Source organism: Pezoporus flaviventris, unplaced genomic scaffold (genome assembly GCF_033815535.1).
Source record: "Pezoporus flaviventris isolate CSIRO_AGI_PZ_B2104156 unplaced genomic scaffold, CSIRO_AGI_Pfla_v1 ptg000001l, whole genome shotgun sequence".
Taxonomy (NCBI): Eukaryota; Metazoa; Chordata; class Aves; order Psittaciformes; family Psittacidae; genus Pezoporus; species Pezoporus flaviventris.
This window is the reverse complement of record NW_026892549.1, coordinates 15,799,513-15,817,447: the sequence shown is the minus strand read 5'-3', so window position 1 is coordinate 15,817,447 and position 17,935 is coordinate 15,799,513. Positions and strand designations below refer to the sequence as shown.

At 35.2% G+C, this 17,935-nt stretch overlaps 1 protein-coding gene across 19 annotated transcripts in view; it reads left to right on the top strand.

The window, feature by feature from the left end:
• The window catches only part of NEB (nebulin), a 124,560-nt gene that overhangs the window by 75,559 nt on the left and 31,066 nt on the right, over nt 1–17,935 (top strand). For 18 of the 19 annotated variants that reach the window (XM_061445651.1, XM_061445643.1, XM_061445616.1 and 15 more), the window contains exons 94-120: nt 303–410; nt 1,058–1,171; nt 1,649–1,846; nt 2,513–2,617; nt 3,393–3,497; nt 3,809–3,916; nt 4,174–4,281; nt 5,024–5,131; nt 5,731–5,835; nt 5,922–6,026; nt 6,222–6,320; nt 6,548–6,658; nt 6,819–6,923; nt 7,653–7,757; nt 8,179–8,283; nt 9,266–9,370; nt 9,661–9,765; nt 10,285–10,389; nt 10,892–10,996; nt 12,498–12,602; nt 13,973–14,077; nt 14,253–14,360; nt 15,588–15,692; nt 16,331–16,435; nt 16,555–16,659; nt 17,244–17,348; nt 17,468–17,578. In XM_061445651.1, coding sequence (XP_061301635.1) covers nt 303–410; nt 1,058–1,171; nt 1,649–1,846; nt 2,513–2,617; nt 3,393–3,497; nt 3,809–3,916; nt 4,174–4,281; nt 5,024–5,131; nt 5,731–5,835; nt 5,922–6,026; nt 6,222–6,320; nt 6,548–6,658; nt 6,819–6,923; nt 7,653–7,757; nt 8,179–8,283; nt 9,266–9,370; nt 9,661–9,765; nt 10,285–10,389; nt 10,892–10,996; nt 12,498–12,602; nt 13,973–14,077; nt 14,253–14,360; nt 15,588–15,692; nt 16,331–16,435; nt 16,555–16,659; nt 17,244–17,348; nt 17,468–17,578 — 2,958 coding nt within the window. The remainder of the gene's footprint in view (nt 1–302; nt 411–1,057; nt 1,172–1,648; nt 1,847–2,512; nt 2,618–3,392; nt 3,498–3,808; nt 3,917–4,173; nt 4,282–5,023; nt 5,132–5,730; nt 5,836–5,921; nt 6,027–6,221; nt 6,321–6,547; nt 6,659–6,818; nt 6,924–7,652; nt 7,758–8,178; nt 8,284–9,265; nt 9,371–9,660; nt 9,766–10,284; nt 10,390–10,891; nt 10,997–12,497; nt 12,603–13,972; nt 14,078–14,252; nt 14,361–15,587; nt 15,693–16,330; nt 16,436–16,554; nt 16,660–17,243; nt 17,349–17,467; nt 17,579–17,935) is intronic. The other variant, XM_061445733.1, reaches the window with a different exon arrangement.

Here is a 17,935-nt window from a genome sequence, read left to right as displayed (position 1 = left end):
GGACATATTTTTCTAATTATAGTTCCAGTCTTGTCAAAATAGAATCATTAATAAATGGATTACCTGAAGAAAATTCCACCTGAACAAAATTCAGACCTTGTATGAGAAGGGTCATGAATAGTTAGAAAGCATTTTTGTCATCCTTTTTGTGCACTGTGAAGATTAAACTAGTGCACAGCCTCTTGATAGTAATGGTTACAGTGTATATATAAAAACTGAAGTGGTTTTGATTTCTATGGTTTGTTGGTTGTTACTCAGGAGAAGAATTTTTCCACTCACAGATACTTTCTATTTCCCCACAGAATCTCTACAAGAAAGCTTGGGAAAAAGTGAAAGCAACTAGCTATGCAATGCCCTCTGATGCTGTATCCCTAGCACGTGCAAAAGAACTGAAGCATAATGCTAGTATTGTAAGTGAATAAAATACTTTCTTCATGCCTTGCAAATACTATAGGTTATCATTAAAAAAAAAAGCCAAAAAAACAAACCAAATCATAACTTCTATTTTTGATTTAGATATAGCATGTAACTGTAAATAATCAGTTTTCTGTGCTAATTGTTTACCTTAAAAGTTAGTCATTTGCTTCTTTTCTTAGAAAATAATGCCATATTTTATAGTAATAGAAATGTTTTCTTGATTTTTTTTTTTATAATTTAAATTTCATAATCATCCAGGTCAGAAAAACACCAAAAGTCTTTAAGTCATGCTTTACCAAGTATAGAAGGACATAATCTTTTGCTTTACTGAACTGAGGCTCATGAGTGATCACTCTATTCATGAATCTTTAAATGAAACAGCTGGAACAATAAATTAGTAGCTTATTCTGCATCTATTTATTTTTAAAATCTTCTAGTCAGCTTTTGTTATTTTTGCAACATGATAGTTACATGCTTTCTTTGCCATTTAAAATAAGATTAAAAACCAAGATCCTGCTTTAAAGGCTTTCTCTGCTTGTTGGACTTAACTAAATATTTTGCTTAGTGGTAAATTTTGTTTCAAAAATACAGTTGACTCATTGGGGTGAGTTATTTGTCACCTTTATTTGCATCTGCTTAGGTAAAATACCGGGAAGAATATGACAAGTTTAAAGCACTGTACACGTTACCCAGGGGTGTTGAGGATGATCCCAATACAGCAAGGTGCCTTAGAGTTGGAAAGCTTAATATTGATGTAAGTGTTGTTTTCTGATGTGTCTTTTCCTGATAAAACCATACTTATCTCAGAAGAGGCTACTCAAAGAATCCACGTGCCTTCATTCAGATGCCATATTTCCACATGCATTTGGCAGTGTTCAGTATTTGCTGAATTCTGTCATAAATTTATGAATGTCTTTTCAAGCCGGTGTCTCAACTGTTAAATTTCCTGCATGGATAAACCTTTAGTGTGACAGTTTATGTATAAAATGCAGCACTACATGGTCTGCTTCCTTTTAACATGTGTGTACAATGAATATTTGATAAAGCATTGTGAAATTGTTAAGATACTGTGAATTATTTTTAGAGTACACGCAATGTTAATTTTAGTCATAGCCATAGCGTGATTGCTCTCCCACTAACATTCCATGAAAATAATAATTTTCAAATTTATCAGCACTTAATACTGCAGATTATTTGTCAGCATTATTAATGTACTGGTTTAACTCTGCAGCGTCTGTACAAGGAAGTCTATGAAAAGACTAAAGCCAAAGTCCACATTATTCCAGACATGGTAGACATAATTTCTGCTAAGGATGCACAGAAGAAAATCAGTGAAATCGATTACCGCACACATCTCCACGACTGGATCTGTCTACCAGATCTTCAAATCAATTCCCATGTTCGGAAAGTAACAGATCAAGTCAGTGATGTAAGTTCACAAATCATATGTTTGTGGCTCACTTTTAAAAGAGATTCTTGCATTTATACTATCTTGGAGGAAATGACTTAGCAGAAACTTACTTGGAGTACTCTGAAGTTGCCATTTGAATCTGTTACATTATGCACTGCTAAACAGCATCTGTATCATGTTTTTGTAACACCTAAGTGCATAGTTGGTGTGGCTTAATATGCAAAATTTCAGTGTTGTCAGTGTAGGCATTGGGTCATAACATTGCAGTTCTACAGGTTCAGCCATCCCTGTCTGTAAATTGTCCTTTATTGTTTAGTTGCATAAGGTGTGGAAACTTTGGAACTTTGAGAAAATCCTGGTGGTGCGACGCTTCCATGCACTTGCCTTGCATAGGTCAGCACTGTATATCAGCAGTGATCTATCAGTAAATCATTGCCCAGTAGGATATGCAAGTATGATTTTTAATAATTATAGGGTTTTATTTATTGGCCAAATTGAAGAAATGAAGAAAAAATTATTTACATGCCAAATGAAATTGTTTTGATTTTCTCAAACAAACAAAAGTAAAAATACTGGATGTTTTACTTGCCATCTTTTGACAGTTGTGTTTTGGACTGATTTAGCAATAAGAAATTAGATCTTAGTGGAAGTCTTACAGACTGTTGCTTTGCTCTGATACCGTAGGTGATATACAAGGATGATCTTAACTGGCTGAAAGGTATTGGCTGCTTTGTTTGGGATACTCCAGAAATTCTCCATGCCAAACATGCCTACGATCTTCGCAGTGATGTGAGTGGATACACTGGTTTTACTTCTAGGTTTTTTCACTGCACTGTATTAAAAGGATGGAGTAGCTTTATTCTGCCCCAGATATAGTCTGGAAAATGTTCTCTATCCTTGTCTACTGATCTATTCATTAAATAAACATCAATGGTTATTTAAACCTTACTGCTCTAGAAGTATGTATTGTCAGCATACATCTCATTCAAGAAGGAATATATTTTAATACTTCTCGGAAAAGGTGAAATAAAAAAGAAATACTGTTTTAAGTACAACTTAAAATATTAATACTTCATTCAGAACCCTTGAAGTAAAGCAGAAGTGATGAAATTTTTATTTTTTTAAAAATGTCTTTTGATGTTGATTTTATGATTTTTTTTCTTTTCCCCTCCTCTCAAGATCTTAGGACACATCCTTAGTTTATGATTAAGCCATTTGAATGGGAGAATAACTATTCTGGGTTTTGAGAATGTATGTCCTTTCCCAAACCCTGTATCAGAAGTGTGTTGGATATTTGTCACATGGTACATATGCCCATTCTATGAATGAATATTGACATTTTCTAGTATTCCTTGATAAAACTTTTCTGCTGTTCTTATCCGGTGAGGTGCCATGTTCATTTATTTAGCCAGAATTTCAATACACTTTCTCTTTAAATGCTGGTTCACTAATAGAATAGTTCATTAATAAAATAAATAGCAAATATAACAAATATAATAATATATTACATTCCATTAGCAATGACTAGCCATACTAATTAAAGCTCTTGAATTTCTCTTTGCAGATTAAGTACAAATCTAAGGCAGAAAAGATGAAGAATGACTACACTGTGGTCACAGACACTCCTGTCTATGTCCAGAATGTTCTCAGTGGCTTGAATTTAAGTGAAGTAAGTCTTTGTATCACCCTTCAACCCCAATATTGTGTATGCCATTACCTCACAAGTTCTAGAAATGGGATTTTTATCCCATTTTTTAAATAATTTAATTTTAATAATTTAATCATTGTTGGTTATATATAACTCATTGCCTATGCCTTTATTCAGATATGAGAACACAATCACTAAAATCATTAATTGCCTGAATCAAAAAAACTAATCCATTTTTTTAGGAGAAATTCCTGTATGTGTGCAAACAATACATACTGAGAGAATATATCACAGTTAGGACTCTCCTCTAATTGCTTTTTCTTTTTTCTCAGGCTGTTTATCGTAGTGAATATCTGCACAACGTTAAAGGCAAAATGATTCCCACTGATAAAACAGTAGATTTGGAGCGGGCGTATCATGCAAACAAAATACAGAGTGAAGTAAGTATAAAACTTTTGGGTCCACAGGGTTTCTGATATCCAAAATGAAATTCTTTGAAAGTTAATGCCTGTCTTCAGCTTTTCAGATAAAGAAGCTAGATTTCATTGGTCTAAATGAAAGTGGGGAAATGTCCTCATTTAACCTACAAGTATGTGTTATAATGCAGACATGGGGGAAATCACTTGCCAGTTGCAATGACAAGATTTCCTATGCAGCCAATGAACGGTTGTCACAAACTCTCTCTCTTCTGTTGCAGAATTTGTATCGCTGGGCTGGTGTGAATGCTCTGCCCACTGGATACAGCCTTCCCACAGACACCCCCAGCTTTCAGCATGCTAAACATGTCCAATACATTGGAAGTGATGTAAGTCATGTACTAAGCCCTTCCACAACATGAATTGCAAGGGAATATTTGATGCCTGTCATCTATGAGCACACAACTGTGACACTTATTTCTCAGATATGAGACTGCTTTTCAGAGAGCAGCAAGAGTGGGGTAGTTTCATGTGGATGCCTGAGCCAGGAACTGAAGGTGACCATGACATAGGCAATGACCTCATCAGCTGGGGAGAGGTCCCACTATACCTGAATGGGGTGAGCAGATCAGGGTGCTGGTAACACATTGCATCAGTAGTTTCAGACAAGGGGAGGAACCAGGTCTAAGGTCCACCCTTGGGTCCAGTCAGGAGCTTTGGGAAACAGGGCAAACATTGGAGACAAGCTACCTACCACATAGGTCCAAGGTAAATCCAAGAGACAGGGCTAGGACCAAGTTACTGGCAACTTAGGACCAATAATATTTGCCTTAGCAGAATTTAAATGTTACCAAACCGCATAATTACCTGAAGTAATTACTATCAAAATACAGATTTTCTCAAGCAGAATCAAATATCTTATTAGATGTAAGAGAAATTTAAAACATTATTAATCTTGGGCTGCATGATAAAAATGATGATGTGTATTTAACTCTGATATAGCTATATCTCACTTGCTTATCTCTAAGTCTGACTCTTTATCCTGCACAAATTCCTAGCAAAACTGCACTGTAAGTAGAATCATGATCAAATTTAGTTTCTGTATGTTTTGTTCCTTTTTCCACTTTATAGTTGAAATATAAAGAAGCCTATGAACACATGAAAGCTAAAGGCTATACTCTGGGTCCTAAAGATGTTGGGTTTGAAAATGTGAAGAAAGTGAATCAAGTCATTAATGAGGTATGGTAAATATGTTTATTTGCTTATGTTGCATTTGTAGTGACCAAAGTATGAGTAAGGAGAGTTGTAGGATCCCTGTTCTTCGAGGCTTTTAAGAGCTGTGTAGGCAACTATCCATCAAGAAGGGTAAGGGATCATTGATCCCGGCTTGGAGTCAGGCTGTATGGGTTTTTAAGGTATTTTATAGCTCTAACTTTACGTAATTATGTAAAACTGTTACCACAATATAAAATCAGTTGCAGCCTTATTTTATTAACTGATCTGCTGCTACTTAAAGTTGCATAGAAATTATTATATCCGTATGACACTGGGTCTCGATAGTTCTAGATTTTTATGTATATGTACTCATTGGCTTTAATAGGATGAAAATTAAACATCAAAGAATTAAAGTGTCAGATTCTCTGCGTATTAGAGATGCTGCTATCTAAAACAATTGTGGAAAATCTGCCTGTTAGGAAATAGTATGCTTGCTCCCTTTCCTCTAGTAGTTATGCAATACCCAGCAAAAACCCCTTCCCTTATAAAGAAGGTCTTTACTCTGCCAAAGTGCTTGCCATTTTAAGTTTTTAAAATGTAGAATGCTGTCTTCTTTGATACAGAGGTTGTATCGGGCAACATACCACAAGTACAAGGATAAGATTCATACCACTCCAGACACGCCAGAAATCCGTCAAGTCAGAGCAACACAGGAAGCTGTCAGTGATGTATGTATCTTTCTAACATAACCAGAAGAGATTTAGAATATTCAGCATGACCAAACATGAAATGCTGTTTTTCCTTTGTCTTTCAGCTGATCTACAAGTCAGATTTCTTTAAGATGCAGGGACACTTGATTTCCTTGCCATACACTCCTCAGGTGTTGCACTGCCGCTACGTTGGGGACATCACAAGTGATGTAAGCAACATCTTTTAAGATACCTGCTATTTGAATGAAGCACACCTAATGCTTTTATACTGAGAGTGGAGTTTGTCTTCTATCATTTGTATTCTGTTCTGTAATCGATAAATGCTTTGTCGCTGTGTTTAGAGACTGATTAAGGAAATTATCCCAAAAGTTAACTTTGGAGTTTTCTTTTTGTAATTGCCTCAGAATAAATACAAAGAAGATCTGAAGTGGTTGAAGGGCTTGGGCTGCTTCCTGTATGATACTCCCGATATGGTCCGTGCTCGTCAGCTGCGTAAGCTTTGGGTAAGGTTTTATTTCTGAGAACCATGTATAACAAGTTGATTTATTTACATGCATGCTATGTACTTCCAGGAAGTTAAGTACATGAAAATGAGTAAAGGCTTATAACAGAATTTCCTACCATAAAGCTAATTAGTTATTTCAAAGCACCGTTAGGTTACACTGTAAAATTTTCTTTACTACCAAGAATAATAAAAGCTTCCTAAGTAATAGTGTTGTTTTTTTTCCAGTCCAATTATATATACACTGATACTGCAAAGAAGATGTGGGCTAAATGCAACTTAGTATTGGATACTCCTGGATACAGAGCTGTTCAGGAACTAAAAACTCATTTGAGTGAAGTAAGTTCTGTATTCCTTTTGCGCATCTTTGTTAGCTATAATTAAGCTTGGCCCCTCCCACTGTTTTTTTGTTAGGTGTTATAATTGCAAAGCTGTGATTGTTCAGCTGCTGAATGACCATATGCAACAAGAAATAATGCATGGACCTATCTCTTTCCAGCTGGTTTATAGAGCTGCAGGCAAGGAGCTGAAGACAAAATACACTTCCATCCTTGATACACCTGACTTCTTGAGAGCCAAGCAAGGACAGAAAATACAGAGCCAGGTGAAAAATTTGTTCTGATTTAAAAAAAACAAACAATAAACCAAACCAAAACAGTCAGGGTATCCCTCTTAATATACTGTTAAAGTACAGCAAAATCTTTCCAGGCCATTTCAAAGCCATGTAGAATTAGGACATCTATAATGACTGTTGCTCATTGTTATGTGGCTATGAATTTTTGTGTTGACCATGTCTCTATAATGGACATGTTCAGCTTTGTTTATGTGAAATAGAGCACTGAACTCTGGTTCAAATTCTCTAAACCTCTGACTTCATTAAAGGCATAAATATTTTTTATTGATCTGCCTTTATTCATCATATTTTTTTTTCATTCATATTCTAGCTCGTTATCTGAATTCATGGCTACAAATATTGTGGAATTTTTAAAGTTGTAGAACAAAGTGAATATGCTCATGAGAGAAAAGCAGACCTTATGGATGCTTTTATTTAAACCTAGGAATGCATGTAGGGCAGAGAGGTCATTAATGTCACATGTATCTGACTTCTTGGTTTGTAAACATGTTACTGGCAGTTACATAGCATCAAGAGTACTGCTAGAGAAAGGTGAATTGAGATAGCATGGAAAAGGAAAGGGCACAATATTTTTTCCTGGAATAAATTGTGTGGTCATGTACACATTGTGAATTTACAGGCATTTTTCGGAGAGATAAGGTAAAACTTAGCTAAAATGTAATATTTTTTTTCTTTTTTTTTGTTTTTTTCTTGCTGCAGTACTTGTATGTGGAACTTGCCACAAAAGAGAGACCCCATCATCATGCTGATGGTCAGACACCAGCCTTTACGCATGCTAGGAATATAAAGGACATGGTCAGTGAGGTAAGATATCTGGATTTGTTTTTGTTTGGTACCACTATGCTCAACTGTTTGAAAGTTCTATTTCTAATTTCAAGGCTTAAATCTGTTTATCCTTCATTTAGTTTTCTGTCTCTTATGCTTAAATTCCACATTTCTTTTTTAAGTTGTGGTAAGACATTACTCTTTTTAAATATGTTTTAGTATTTTATAAGATACCTGCTTGTAGGTGCTTTTTCGCAGAATCTGAGGTACATTGGCTGCAAGACCAGGAACCTAGAAAGAGCTGACCCACTAAGCTTGTTTCCCAGAGTTTTGACAGAAACGCTTTGCAAGAGTAACTTTGTGCACCCAGTGTAGCACCCCTGCGTGTTACTGTAACATCAGATTAGGAAATGCTTCTAATATTAAAGGTATATCTTTTTCCTTTTGCTGTCTTCCTTAGAAAAAGTATAAAACCCAGTATGAGAAGATGAAGGACAAATACACGCCTGTTCCTGACACACCAGTCTTGATCAGAGCCAAGAGAGCGTACCTGAATGCCAGTGATGTACGTAGTCCACGAACACTTCCACTGCTGTTTGGTTTTGTTTTTTTTCTTTACAAAAAGCACAGAAAAAAGATCAAAGGGAAACAATTATGCAGAGCCTAGGCTATCTCACTGTGTGTCATCAACTAGGTCACCCCGTTTGCATGTGCATTTCCATTTGATATTACAGAGATTATTATATTTTTACTTGATGTCACTGAAATGCTTTTTTGTCATTTATTGTAATTATTTTTCATTTTCTGTTGCACTGCAGTGTGGTTTACAAAAAGAAGGAATATATTTAAAGTAATACACATACAATCTCTGAATAGTGCAGACTGGATTGAAATGATTGATGCTAGAGCTAGGATAGAATGTCTTTTGTCAGGTATTTTCCTCTCAGATTTGTGTTAGAAGTTGCACATCACTGAGAGTGTGCTCATTTTTAAATTTAGAAAAATGATCTGCACGTTAGGTTACTAAGGTGAAATTGATCTTTCCTTCAAACGTGTAGTAATGGTCTGTGATTTAAGGCAATAGCTAAATGTACTCAACTCGTTCATGCGGTCTTTGCTATGTATTTCAGACTACATGTTGTATTCTGAAAGCGTATGTGCTAGGCTGGTGTTTTGTTCTAGTGATAAGTCTTACTGCTCTCTTAAGAATGATTTTTAAATAATGCACAGGGGCATCCCAGTTCTTTTGCACGCCTGAATTTCTCCTCCAAGAAAGTCTTTCTCCAAAGTGGGATACATAGGAAAGTAGGTTTTTTATGCCAAAAGTGGCACTTTCGCTGTTCTTGAAAATAGTCCCGTGATACATGGAGAATTTTTTTCTTGGTCTTCAGTCTGAAAGTGAAATGCATGAAGTGTTGCTTTAGATGTACTGACTCTTTTTTCCTCAAATTTTCACCATAAATCTTGTTCAAATTAAAATTGATAGTAGGCAATTGGAGCTTCTTAACAATATAATGTATTATTTTCTATGTCATTTTTCTTAACAGTTGCGATACAAAGAAACCTTTGAGAATACTAAGGGCAAATACCACACAGTGAAAGATGCTTTGAATATAGTCTATCATCGAAAGGTCACCGATGATATTAGCAGTGTATGTATCCAACATTCTCATTCCTAATTAGTGTTTGTCATTTAATAACCTAGAATATGCCAGGTGTGGCAAATAATTATAAAATATGGTCAGCATTGTTAATACTGACTTCTTTCCTTTCTTGAAATGTGTACTTGATTGCCTTTGATATTACAAAGGTGAATGTAAGTTAATCTCATTTCCACTGGTTTAGTTCTGCTGTTTTAGAAAAAGAATTGTCTTGAAACTGCATGGTCTGGAGTGCTCTCTCCGCAAATCATTTTTCCTTCATTCTTCAATTTTCTTTGTAGGTGAAATATAAGGAAAATTACATGAGCCAGTTAGGAATTTGGAGATCGATCCCAGACCGACCAGAGCACTTCCATCATCGCATAGTCACGGATGCTATTAGTGATGTGAGTTCACTTACTTCTCAGATGAGAAATGTTGAAAGTTATAAGCAGGTTCCCAAAATGAAAGCCAACTCTTATTTCTTAAGAAAGAGAAGGCAGCTGAAATTTTTTAAATGATTCACAATTTCACCAGGTGGATCTGTGAAATGAAGTAGCAAATCAGATGGCCCATCTGCTTTTGAAATTACCTGAATAGTCTTAATGCATTTCATTTGTGTTTGCTTAGATTTGTTTGTTAACCCTTTAACAATTGTACACATCTGTGCATGCACAATAACTCTTTAATTGTACAAGAACAAATGTTTTTTAATTCGCACAGGAACTCCAGTAGCTAGTGATAGGTTAGGAATGTGAATAATCTGAGTCCATCAGAAAAGTATGAGTAACTGTAATGTATTTTACAATGCAATAATTATGGATGTAGCTCTGTTTGCTGCACCTTGTGTTGAGGTGCCATTTCAGCATTGTTCAGCTGTAACTTAGTGCTGCTTAAAACTGAATAATTTTATTTCTTTTCTAAAGGTTAAGTACAAGGAAGACTTATCATGGCTCAGAGGCATTGGCTGTTATGCATGGGATACTCCAAGTTTTGCTCTGGCAGAGCAGAATAAGGTGCTCTACAGTGGGGTAAGTAAACAAAGTCCAAATTGTTACTAAATGTTTTGTGATGTTTGCTTATATTGTAGATACAATTTTTCACAGGAGAATCCACTTCTGACCTAGATGTTGATATGTTGTATTTATGATAGAACTTAATATATAGCATCAATAATTTCAGTAAATGAAAACAGTAGAAAAGAAAACAGAGGCAAAATGATCTTTTACTTACCCCCTCTGTTCATTGCAAGGCTGTCAGTTCCACAGTAATTTTTCTAGTGATTCTAAGTCTAGCTTTAAAATTATGAAGACGTGGCATTCCCATTGCTTTCTTGATGTAATAGTTCCATTCTGCAAAATACTACAGTTACAACTAATTTTTGTTTGTAGATATGGAAAACGCACTTATGCGATAATTCTGCCATAGTTTTGCTGCAGGTTGTTTCTAAGTTGTACATTTTCATTGCTTTTCCCTTCTTTGGATTAACACTGGAATGGGTTTTTATGTGTGGTTTTTTTGTTTTTCTTCCAGTGTAAGTACAAGGAGATGTTTGAGAAGACTAAGTCTCATTTTAAGTATGTAGCTGATTCTCCAATTAATGAGCACTTTAAATATGCAACTCAGTTGAGGGATATGGTAAGTGTTGAAGATTCCCATAAAGTCTCATACTGACATAGGAAGTGGGTATATGTCAATACCAAGCTAAAGGTTGATATTCCTTATGAAATTTTATATAAAATATATTCAGGTTTAAGGCTGTTTTAAGGTCAGACTAAATCCATGAAAAGGTTGTTCTTAGTGTCTGTCTGAGTGTTAGGACTGGGCAGGTTTACAGTCCCTAAAAACTGAAATCCTAACCCCTGTTCCATTATTTTATCATTGCAAAGAAACTTCTCCTTTGCTGACAGGTAAATAAATGGTAATGTAAATAATGCTGCTTGCCTAGTAACACTGATTGTCATGTGAAAAAGGTGTGGAGAGAATTACAACTTTTCTGAAACACTGGAAAAAAAGAACTTCATTAGTGTTGGGAAGGTAATATGCCTGAAGTTACCACATCTCTCATTTCAGATATTTTGTGTTGAATTCTCCCACTCTACTACTTACTTTTGCTTACTTTTCTCCTGCAGTGCTAAAGAAACAATGAACACAACATAGTAGCAAAAGGGGTTAATTAATGCCCCTGTGTTTAAAATCAGCAATGGAGTTTCTAGGAGTATTGTGGTACTCCCACAGGACAAAGTCCATTGAAAAGCATGGTGTTCTAGATGAATTCTCATCAGCTTGGTGTTGGCATACCATACTGATACTTTTCATTGAAGTAGTGTATAATTAGACTCTCGCATCTTGAGATGTGATCTTGATACGTTATTCTTTTTCACCAAATATTGTGTTAAATTGTTTACCGGTCAGTGAATGCATTACGGTATACCTGTTCTAGGTCAGAAAAACTGTTTCACAACAGATACCATTCCAGTACCATTGCTATAATTTCATACTCAATTTGATAAGTAGTGAACTGGAGTTTCGTATGGAAGATTATTAATATTCAGTTTTTCCTTATTTGCTCTACCAAACAATAAGAAAACTTAATATGAAAAACATAAATGAGTAAAATTTTAGCAATGGGGGGCTCCATAAATTGAGAGGAACTTACCTTAATGTCTTCTGTTATGTAGTGATGTTTTTTGTGATGAGGGATTACAGGTTTTTCTTACAAAACGTCTGATGATAGTATAAGATTATATTTTACTCTTTTATCTCATTGTGTTCTCTTTGTACTCAAATCAAGAATCTAGTTCTATACAGGGTTGCTTCTGTAATTATTTTTCCTGGAAAAGTAAGTCATAAAATGGCTTATTGAAGAGTGGCAGAGTTAGAATATAGGTATCCTTAAACTGTAGATGGGGTCTTCCAGTGGAAATAGAGAAATGCATGTACTATTTGCAGATACTTCCTCTTTTTGCTGTTGGGTTGGTTTGTTTGTTTTATGTACATATATATATTTCTCTTTTGGATATGAACTTCAATTGCAGCCTTTAAACAGTTCATATAAAGAGATTTCAATGGATAGAACTGTAATCTTTTTGGGTCTTCACTTCTGATTTGTTACAACATATTATATTATTCTGAGCAGAAGTTATATAAAGCTACCTATGAGAAGCTCAAGGATAAGTACAGTGTTATTGTGGATGATCCTAAGAACCTCCTGGCCAAGTGGGCGACTACATTGAGCAGTCAGGTACTGTAGGAGCACTAGCCAGTGCTACCATAATGTGCTGGGTTCACTCACAGCTGTTCTGTGTGGTATGTCTATGGCTAGCAGTATCATAGGTTTCACCTGTGATGTTGTGATGTTTTAGTTCATTTGAACAGACAATCTTTCTTTGCTACCCAAAAAGAATTAGTACTTTTTGAGTGAGCTGATTTCTACCGTATGTACTTTGATATGTTGTGCATCAATTGACGTCAGGAATGTAATGCCTCTTAAAGTCATTGGAGAGGTTTTAAAAAACAAATACACTATCATGCATCTATTTTTTATTACCTCTCTTTTAATGAGTTTTACAAGCATTATCTTCTTACTCATATCTAGATGAAGCAACAGTGACATATTTGGCTTTTGAGTGCCCTCACATTAATCTAAAATTTACTCTTTTCTCCCCAAAATAACTTTTGTAATTTCCTTAATGGTATAGTATGCAAATCTTATAATATATACTCTTGACATTAATTACATAGATGTAACCTGTATGCACATCTGTAGTACATACATATATACAGAACCTTGCCTAACTCCTTCCACTCTCGAGGTGTCTGGGATCTAGAGCTTTGTTGCTGTTCATGGTGTTCACAAGTCTCTCTTGTGCTTCATTGCTGTTTGCACTCTGCCTGACCTGCATGTTCATCTGGATTGATTTCATGTGTTGCTTGTATGTAATTATATACAGTTTTATGTTTTTTCTGTCACAGTCCTGTTTCAAAAGCAGGGTTTTATTTTTTGATGCAAGATAGAGCATGAAAGTTCTTTATTAAAAATGTGTTCTACCATCTTCCACCTGCCATCAGGCTGTCTATGGTGTATTTCCGTTCTCGCTGTACAGTTTGTTCTCACTGAATTCTGTGAAAACAGGCTTAGAGTCCTGAGTAGCGCAAGATGATATTTAAGAATGACATTATCAAGACAAAAATCCTCTTACCAAAGCCTTTAAAATATCCTAGCATTATGATATATTCAGTGAATGTTTTTATCTTCTGTTTTGTAAGATCTTTTACATTTCTCCTCATTATAATTAATATTTTTAAATGAGATATTGTCCAGTTAATAATTTTAAAAATCAGTGGTCTGCTGAGATTGCTTTTTTAGCTCAATCCTGGAGATAAAGAATAGAAGTGAAGCAGCTTGAAATAAACATAAAATTAATCACGTGAATAGATAAGCAGCCTCTTAAGGAAAAAAGGGGGTTGCAAAGTTTCAGTTATTGTGCATATTCAGCTTTCATTGGCTTTGGCGGAAGGATTTTGCAATTTTTTGTATTAATATAAATGTATCTCCTGAAGATGTTTTGTCTTGGTTTGTGTGGTTAACATACAATCTTTCCCCATCACCAGGTTCAATACAAAAAGGACTATGAAAAGAAGAAAGACAAGTACACTATCGTTGTAGATACTCCAGAACACTTAAGGACTACAAAAGTCAACAAACAGATTAGTGATGTAAGTGTAGTCAGTCCCTCTCAAGCATACCTCCTTCTCTCATACCTTTGAAGAGGGATAATTAACAAGATGGCATTTACAGTAGTCCATTATCAGATGTTTCTTCTCTTAATTTTTTTCAATCTTGATGCAAAGACTGTCAACAAATAATATAATCTATAATTAATGTCTTCAGATTATCTATAAATTGGAATACAACAAAGCGAAGCCAAGAGGCTATACTACAATCCATGATACACCTATGTTACTGCATGTGCGCAAGGTGAAGGACAGAATAAGTGATGTAAGTAAATCATCTGTGTCGGTGGTGTCAAAAAGACATAATTAACTTTTTACTTTGATCTGAAATGTTTATAACTCATAAGTAACAATGTAATTAAAAAATAGCTTCTTGTTAGAGTGTAGTTAATTTTATTTTCATGAAAGCTGTCTATGCATTCAATGCTTTTTCAAAATACACAGCAGAATATGAAAGTATTCAGGAAGTTTTTCATGTAATGTTCTTTGGTGAATCTTGAAACATTTTTGGTGGGGTAGAACAGTTCTCACTAGTAATAAAAGCCATGAGCTAGAGCTGGTATCTAATTAAAGCATGAATTCAGGGAGTTTGTTTTTAGGTTTTCTTCCTCTATTGGCCAGTGGCTTTTGTGGAGCCTTGTATAAGGTTCTTAATACATTACTGTGTTTATTAATTTCTTCTATGGATACTATGGATATGTAAGGTAAATATTCTGATCTAAAATAAATATGTGTTTTGATTATGGGGCAGTGGAAGGCTAAGAAGAGAGAGAAAGGAACATGAAGTGGAGAGAATATCACAGGATTTGGGAGTCCTGGTCCTAAATCCTCCTGCTACCCAGGCTTTCTCTCTGACATTTGTGGTGTTGTTTCTCGGATATCCGTAAATAAAATGAGGATACTAGCAATTCTGTAACTCAAAATAGTACCACGACAATATATACTACAATAAGCGTGAAAGTTATTCACATGCTACGTGGATGATCTATATGAGTCAATCTAGGAGGAAAAAATAACATATTGTCCAGCTACTAAGGTGGATCAATAAGAGACAAAGGTGTCCAAAAGTGATCTGTGAATTGACATACATTTTTTCTGTTCCAAACTGAATGCTGAATTTGATATTCTATACAGGAGTTTTCAAAAAGCAACGATTGCGCCTATCAGAAGATAAGTTTTTTTAAAGCATTTCTGTTAGGTGCCAAAAATTAGAAAAGGGCAGAATTACTGTTCATGTGCAGGTTTTGCCAAATCTGTGTGCTTCATAGTGAGTTATACCTGCTACAGTTTCTATTAAGAGAGAACTGCAGCTGAAGAGGACCCTTCTTTCATGCAAATGGTTCATACTAAGTTGTATTGTTATAATTCTTTTTTCTTTTGTTAGGATTTTATCTTGTCATGAGCAGTTTTTAATATTATGGTTTTCATATTCGGATGCTTTTCTTGTTTATGATATTATGTCTGTGAACATTTTTTGTTTGTCTTTTTTTAGCTGAAATACAAAGAAATGTATGAGAGGAATAAATCTCACTGCAATGTCGTAGCAGATTCAGTTCATATTAAGACTCCCAGGCATGCTTACAAGCTAAACAGCAATGTGAGTTCAGCTTTATTAATACTTTAATTTTATTTTGGGTAGTTTTTGATACTGGCAACGGAGACCATAAGAAATTATTTTCAGTTCTGTTGAATTTTTTTGAGCTTGGACATCGCTTCTAATTCTTACGCTGCTTGAATAAAATACATTTTATTTTATTTCATACTAAAGGGTGCACTCATTCAAGTTGTTCCTTGAGGTCGCTTGAGGTCTTTGTATGTCACACATCTATTGTTCTCCTGACAGACTTAACCGTCCCAGAAATTCTCTGTGATCTTGTTTTGTAGACTAAGTAAGCTCTTCATGGGAAGCTCTCCGATGTTTTCCATTATTGATGGCCCAACATCCACTTCAGTCGGCAAGGAATTGAAAACACTAGCTTTCTTCAAAGTCTTGACATCTTTTCAGTCGTTCATATTCCTTTCTTAACTTCACAGTGGAAAAACTGTAGTAAATGGACTCCCCCTAGATTGTAAATGATTCAGAGGAAAGCCTTAGTTTGATGTAGATGCATTTTCTTACCTCTTCTCTCTTTAATTGGTAGAGACTGAAAGAGAATTTGCATATATATGAATGTCATGTGTAAGTACACAACTTCCAATTAACTTCCTTTTTTCTTGTTGTTTCACTATAAACAGCTGGATTATAAAAAGAAATATGAAGCAGCCAAGGCTCATTGGCACTGGATTGCTGATAGGCCTGACTTTGTTCAAGCAGCCAAGTCGTCTCTGCAACAGAGTGATGTAAGAAAATCAGAGCAAACTGAATACTCCCTTTCTCCACATTTCTCATGTTCATAATAATAATAATAAAAGTAGAAGATTTGAGACTCTGCTTTATATTTTATTTTTTCTTCCTGCAGTATGAGTACAAACTGGACCGGGAAATCCTAAAGGGATGTAAACTCTCTGTCACAGATGATAAAAACACAGTATTGGCCTTAAATAATGCCATCTTGGCGAGTGATGTAAGTACTTGAAACACTCTGGTTTTTGTTCTACTAGAACTTTACTTACTATCTGAACTACTTTATTGGAAATATGATTGGATTAAGAATGAAGCTTTAAGAAGTTGTTTTTAGTCTCACTTCATTATTTGATTTGACTTATTTCATTAACCATTTGGCAAAATCTGAAAAAATTTGGTCCTGTAAATGTCACTGGCCTAGTTCATGGATTAAATAAGTACTCTAAGTTAGCATTGCCTGAACACCCTAGACCTCTGGCATATCTCTGCATTCCTGTTATTTAAATGCAAATACTGTGAAGAAAACAAGAAAAGCTGCACGTGTAACTTATGCATAACACAAAGTATCTGTAAGAATTCCTAACAATATATGAAAAGTCAATATTCAGTATATAAATATTAATAAAATTCTAAGGGAGAGCTATAGGAATATATAGACTGGAATGAATTTATCCTGGAAAACATCAGAATATGGGATTTTCTGCAAATTTTTGCACTAACAAGCAGGCACAAGTATCAGAATTTCTTTTTCAATTGACAGAAGACAAAATGCACATTGCTTAAAATATCTTTTCTTCTCACTAGATAAAATACAAAGAGAAGCACAACAAAGCTCGAGGGTCATACCTTGTGGTTCCAGATACACCTCAGATCCTCCTGGCTAAGAATGTCAGCTCTCTTGTATCTGAGGTAAAATACCAGGGAGTTATTTGTTCATATTAAGTATATCCTTTTAATATGGGGGGCAGGAGAGCAGGACTTGCAATGTTGTGGGGGTTTTTTAACCTATTTTTATTCTATGCTTTCAGAACAAATACAAAGAACACAGCAAGAAGCAACTTCCACATGGGTCTTACACAACCCTGCCCGAGACACGAGACACTGCTCATGTGAAAGAGGTGACCAAGAATGTCAGTGAGGTAAGTAACTACTGTGATAACAATTTGTGGTGAGATTATTACCTGCTGCCTGTAAATGATTAGACACTTGCATGGTTTAGTATGCATGCAATACATTCAGAGTCTCATCATAAAATGCCAAGAAGTCAGAAAAGATGAATTCTGACTAGAATGAGACTTTAATTTTAGAGCTAAACACATTTATTGGGTTTCTGTTGAAATACTCTGGAGAAAAGTAGTGGGTTGGAGTGCTAGTGGGTGCCCTTCATTCAGATTATATTTTTCGTAGGACTGAATTTAAGTACAAATCATTATCTCCAAATAGCAAGCTTTTGTAATCTAAAGTGCAAATTATGACCAACATAAAAGAAGCTGAGG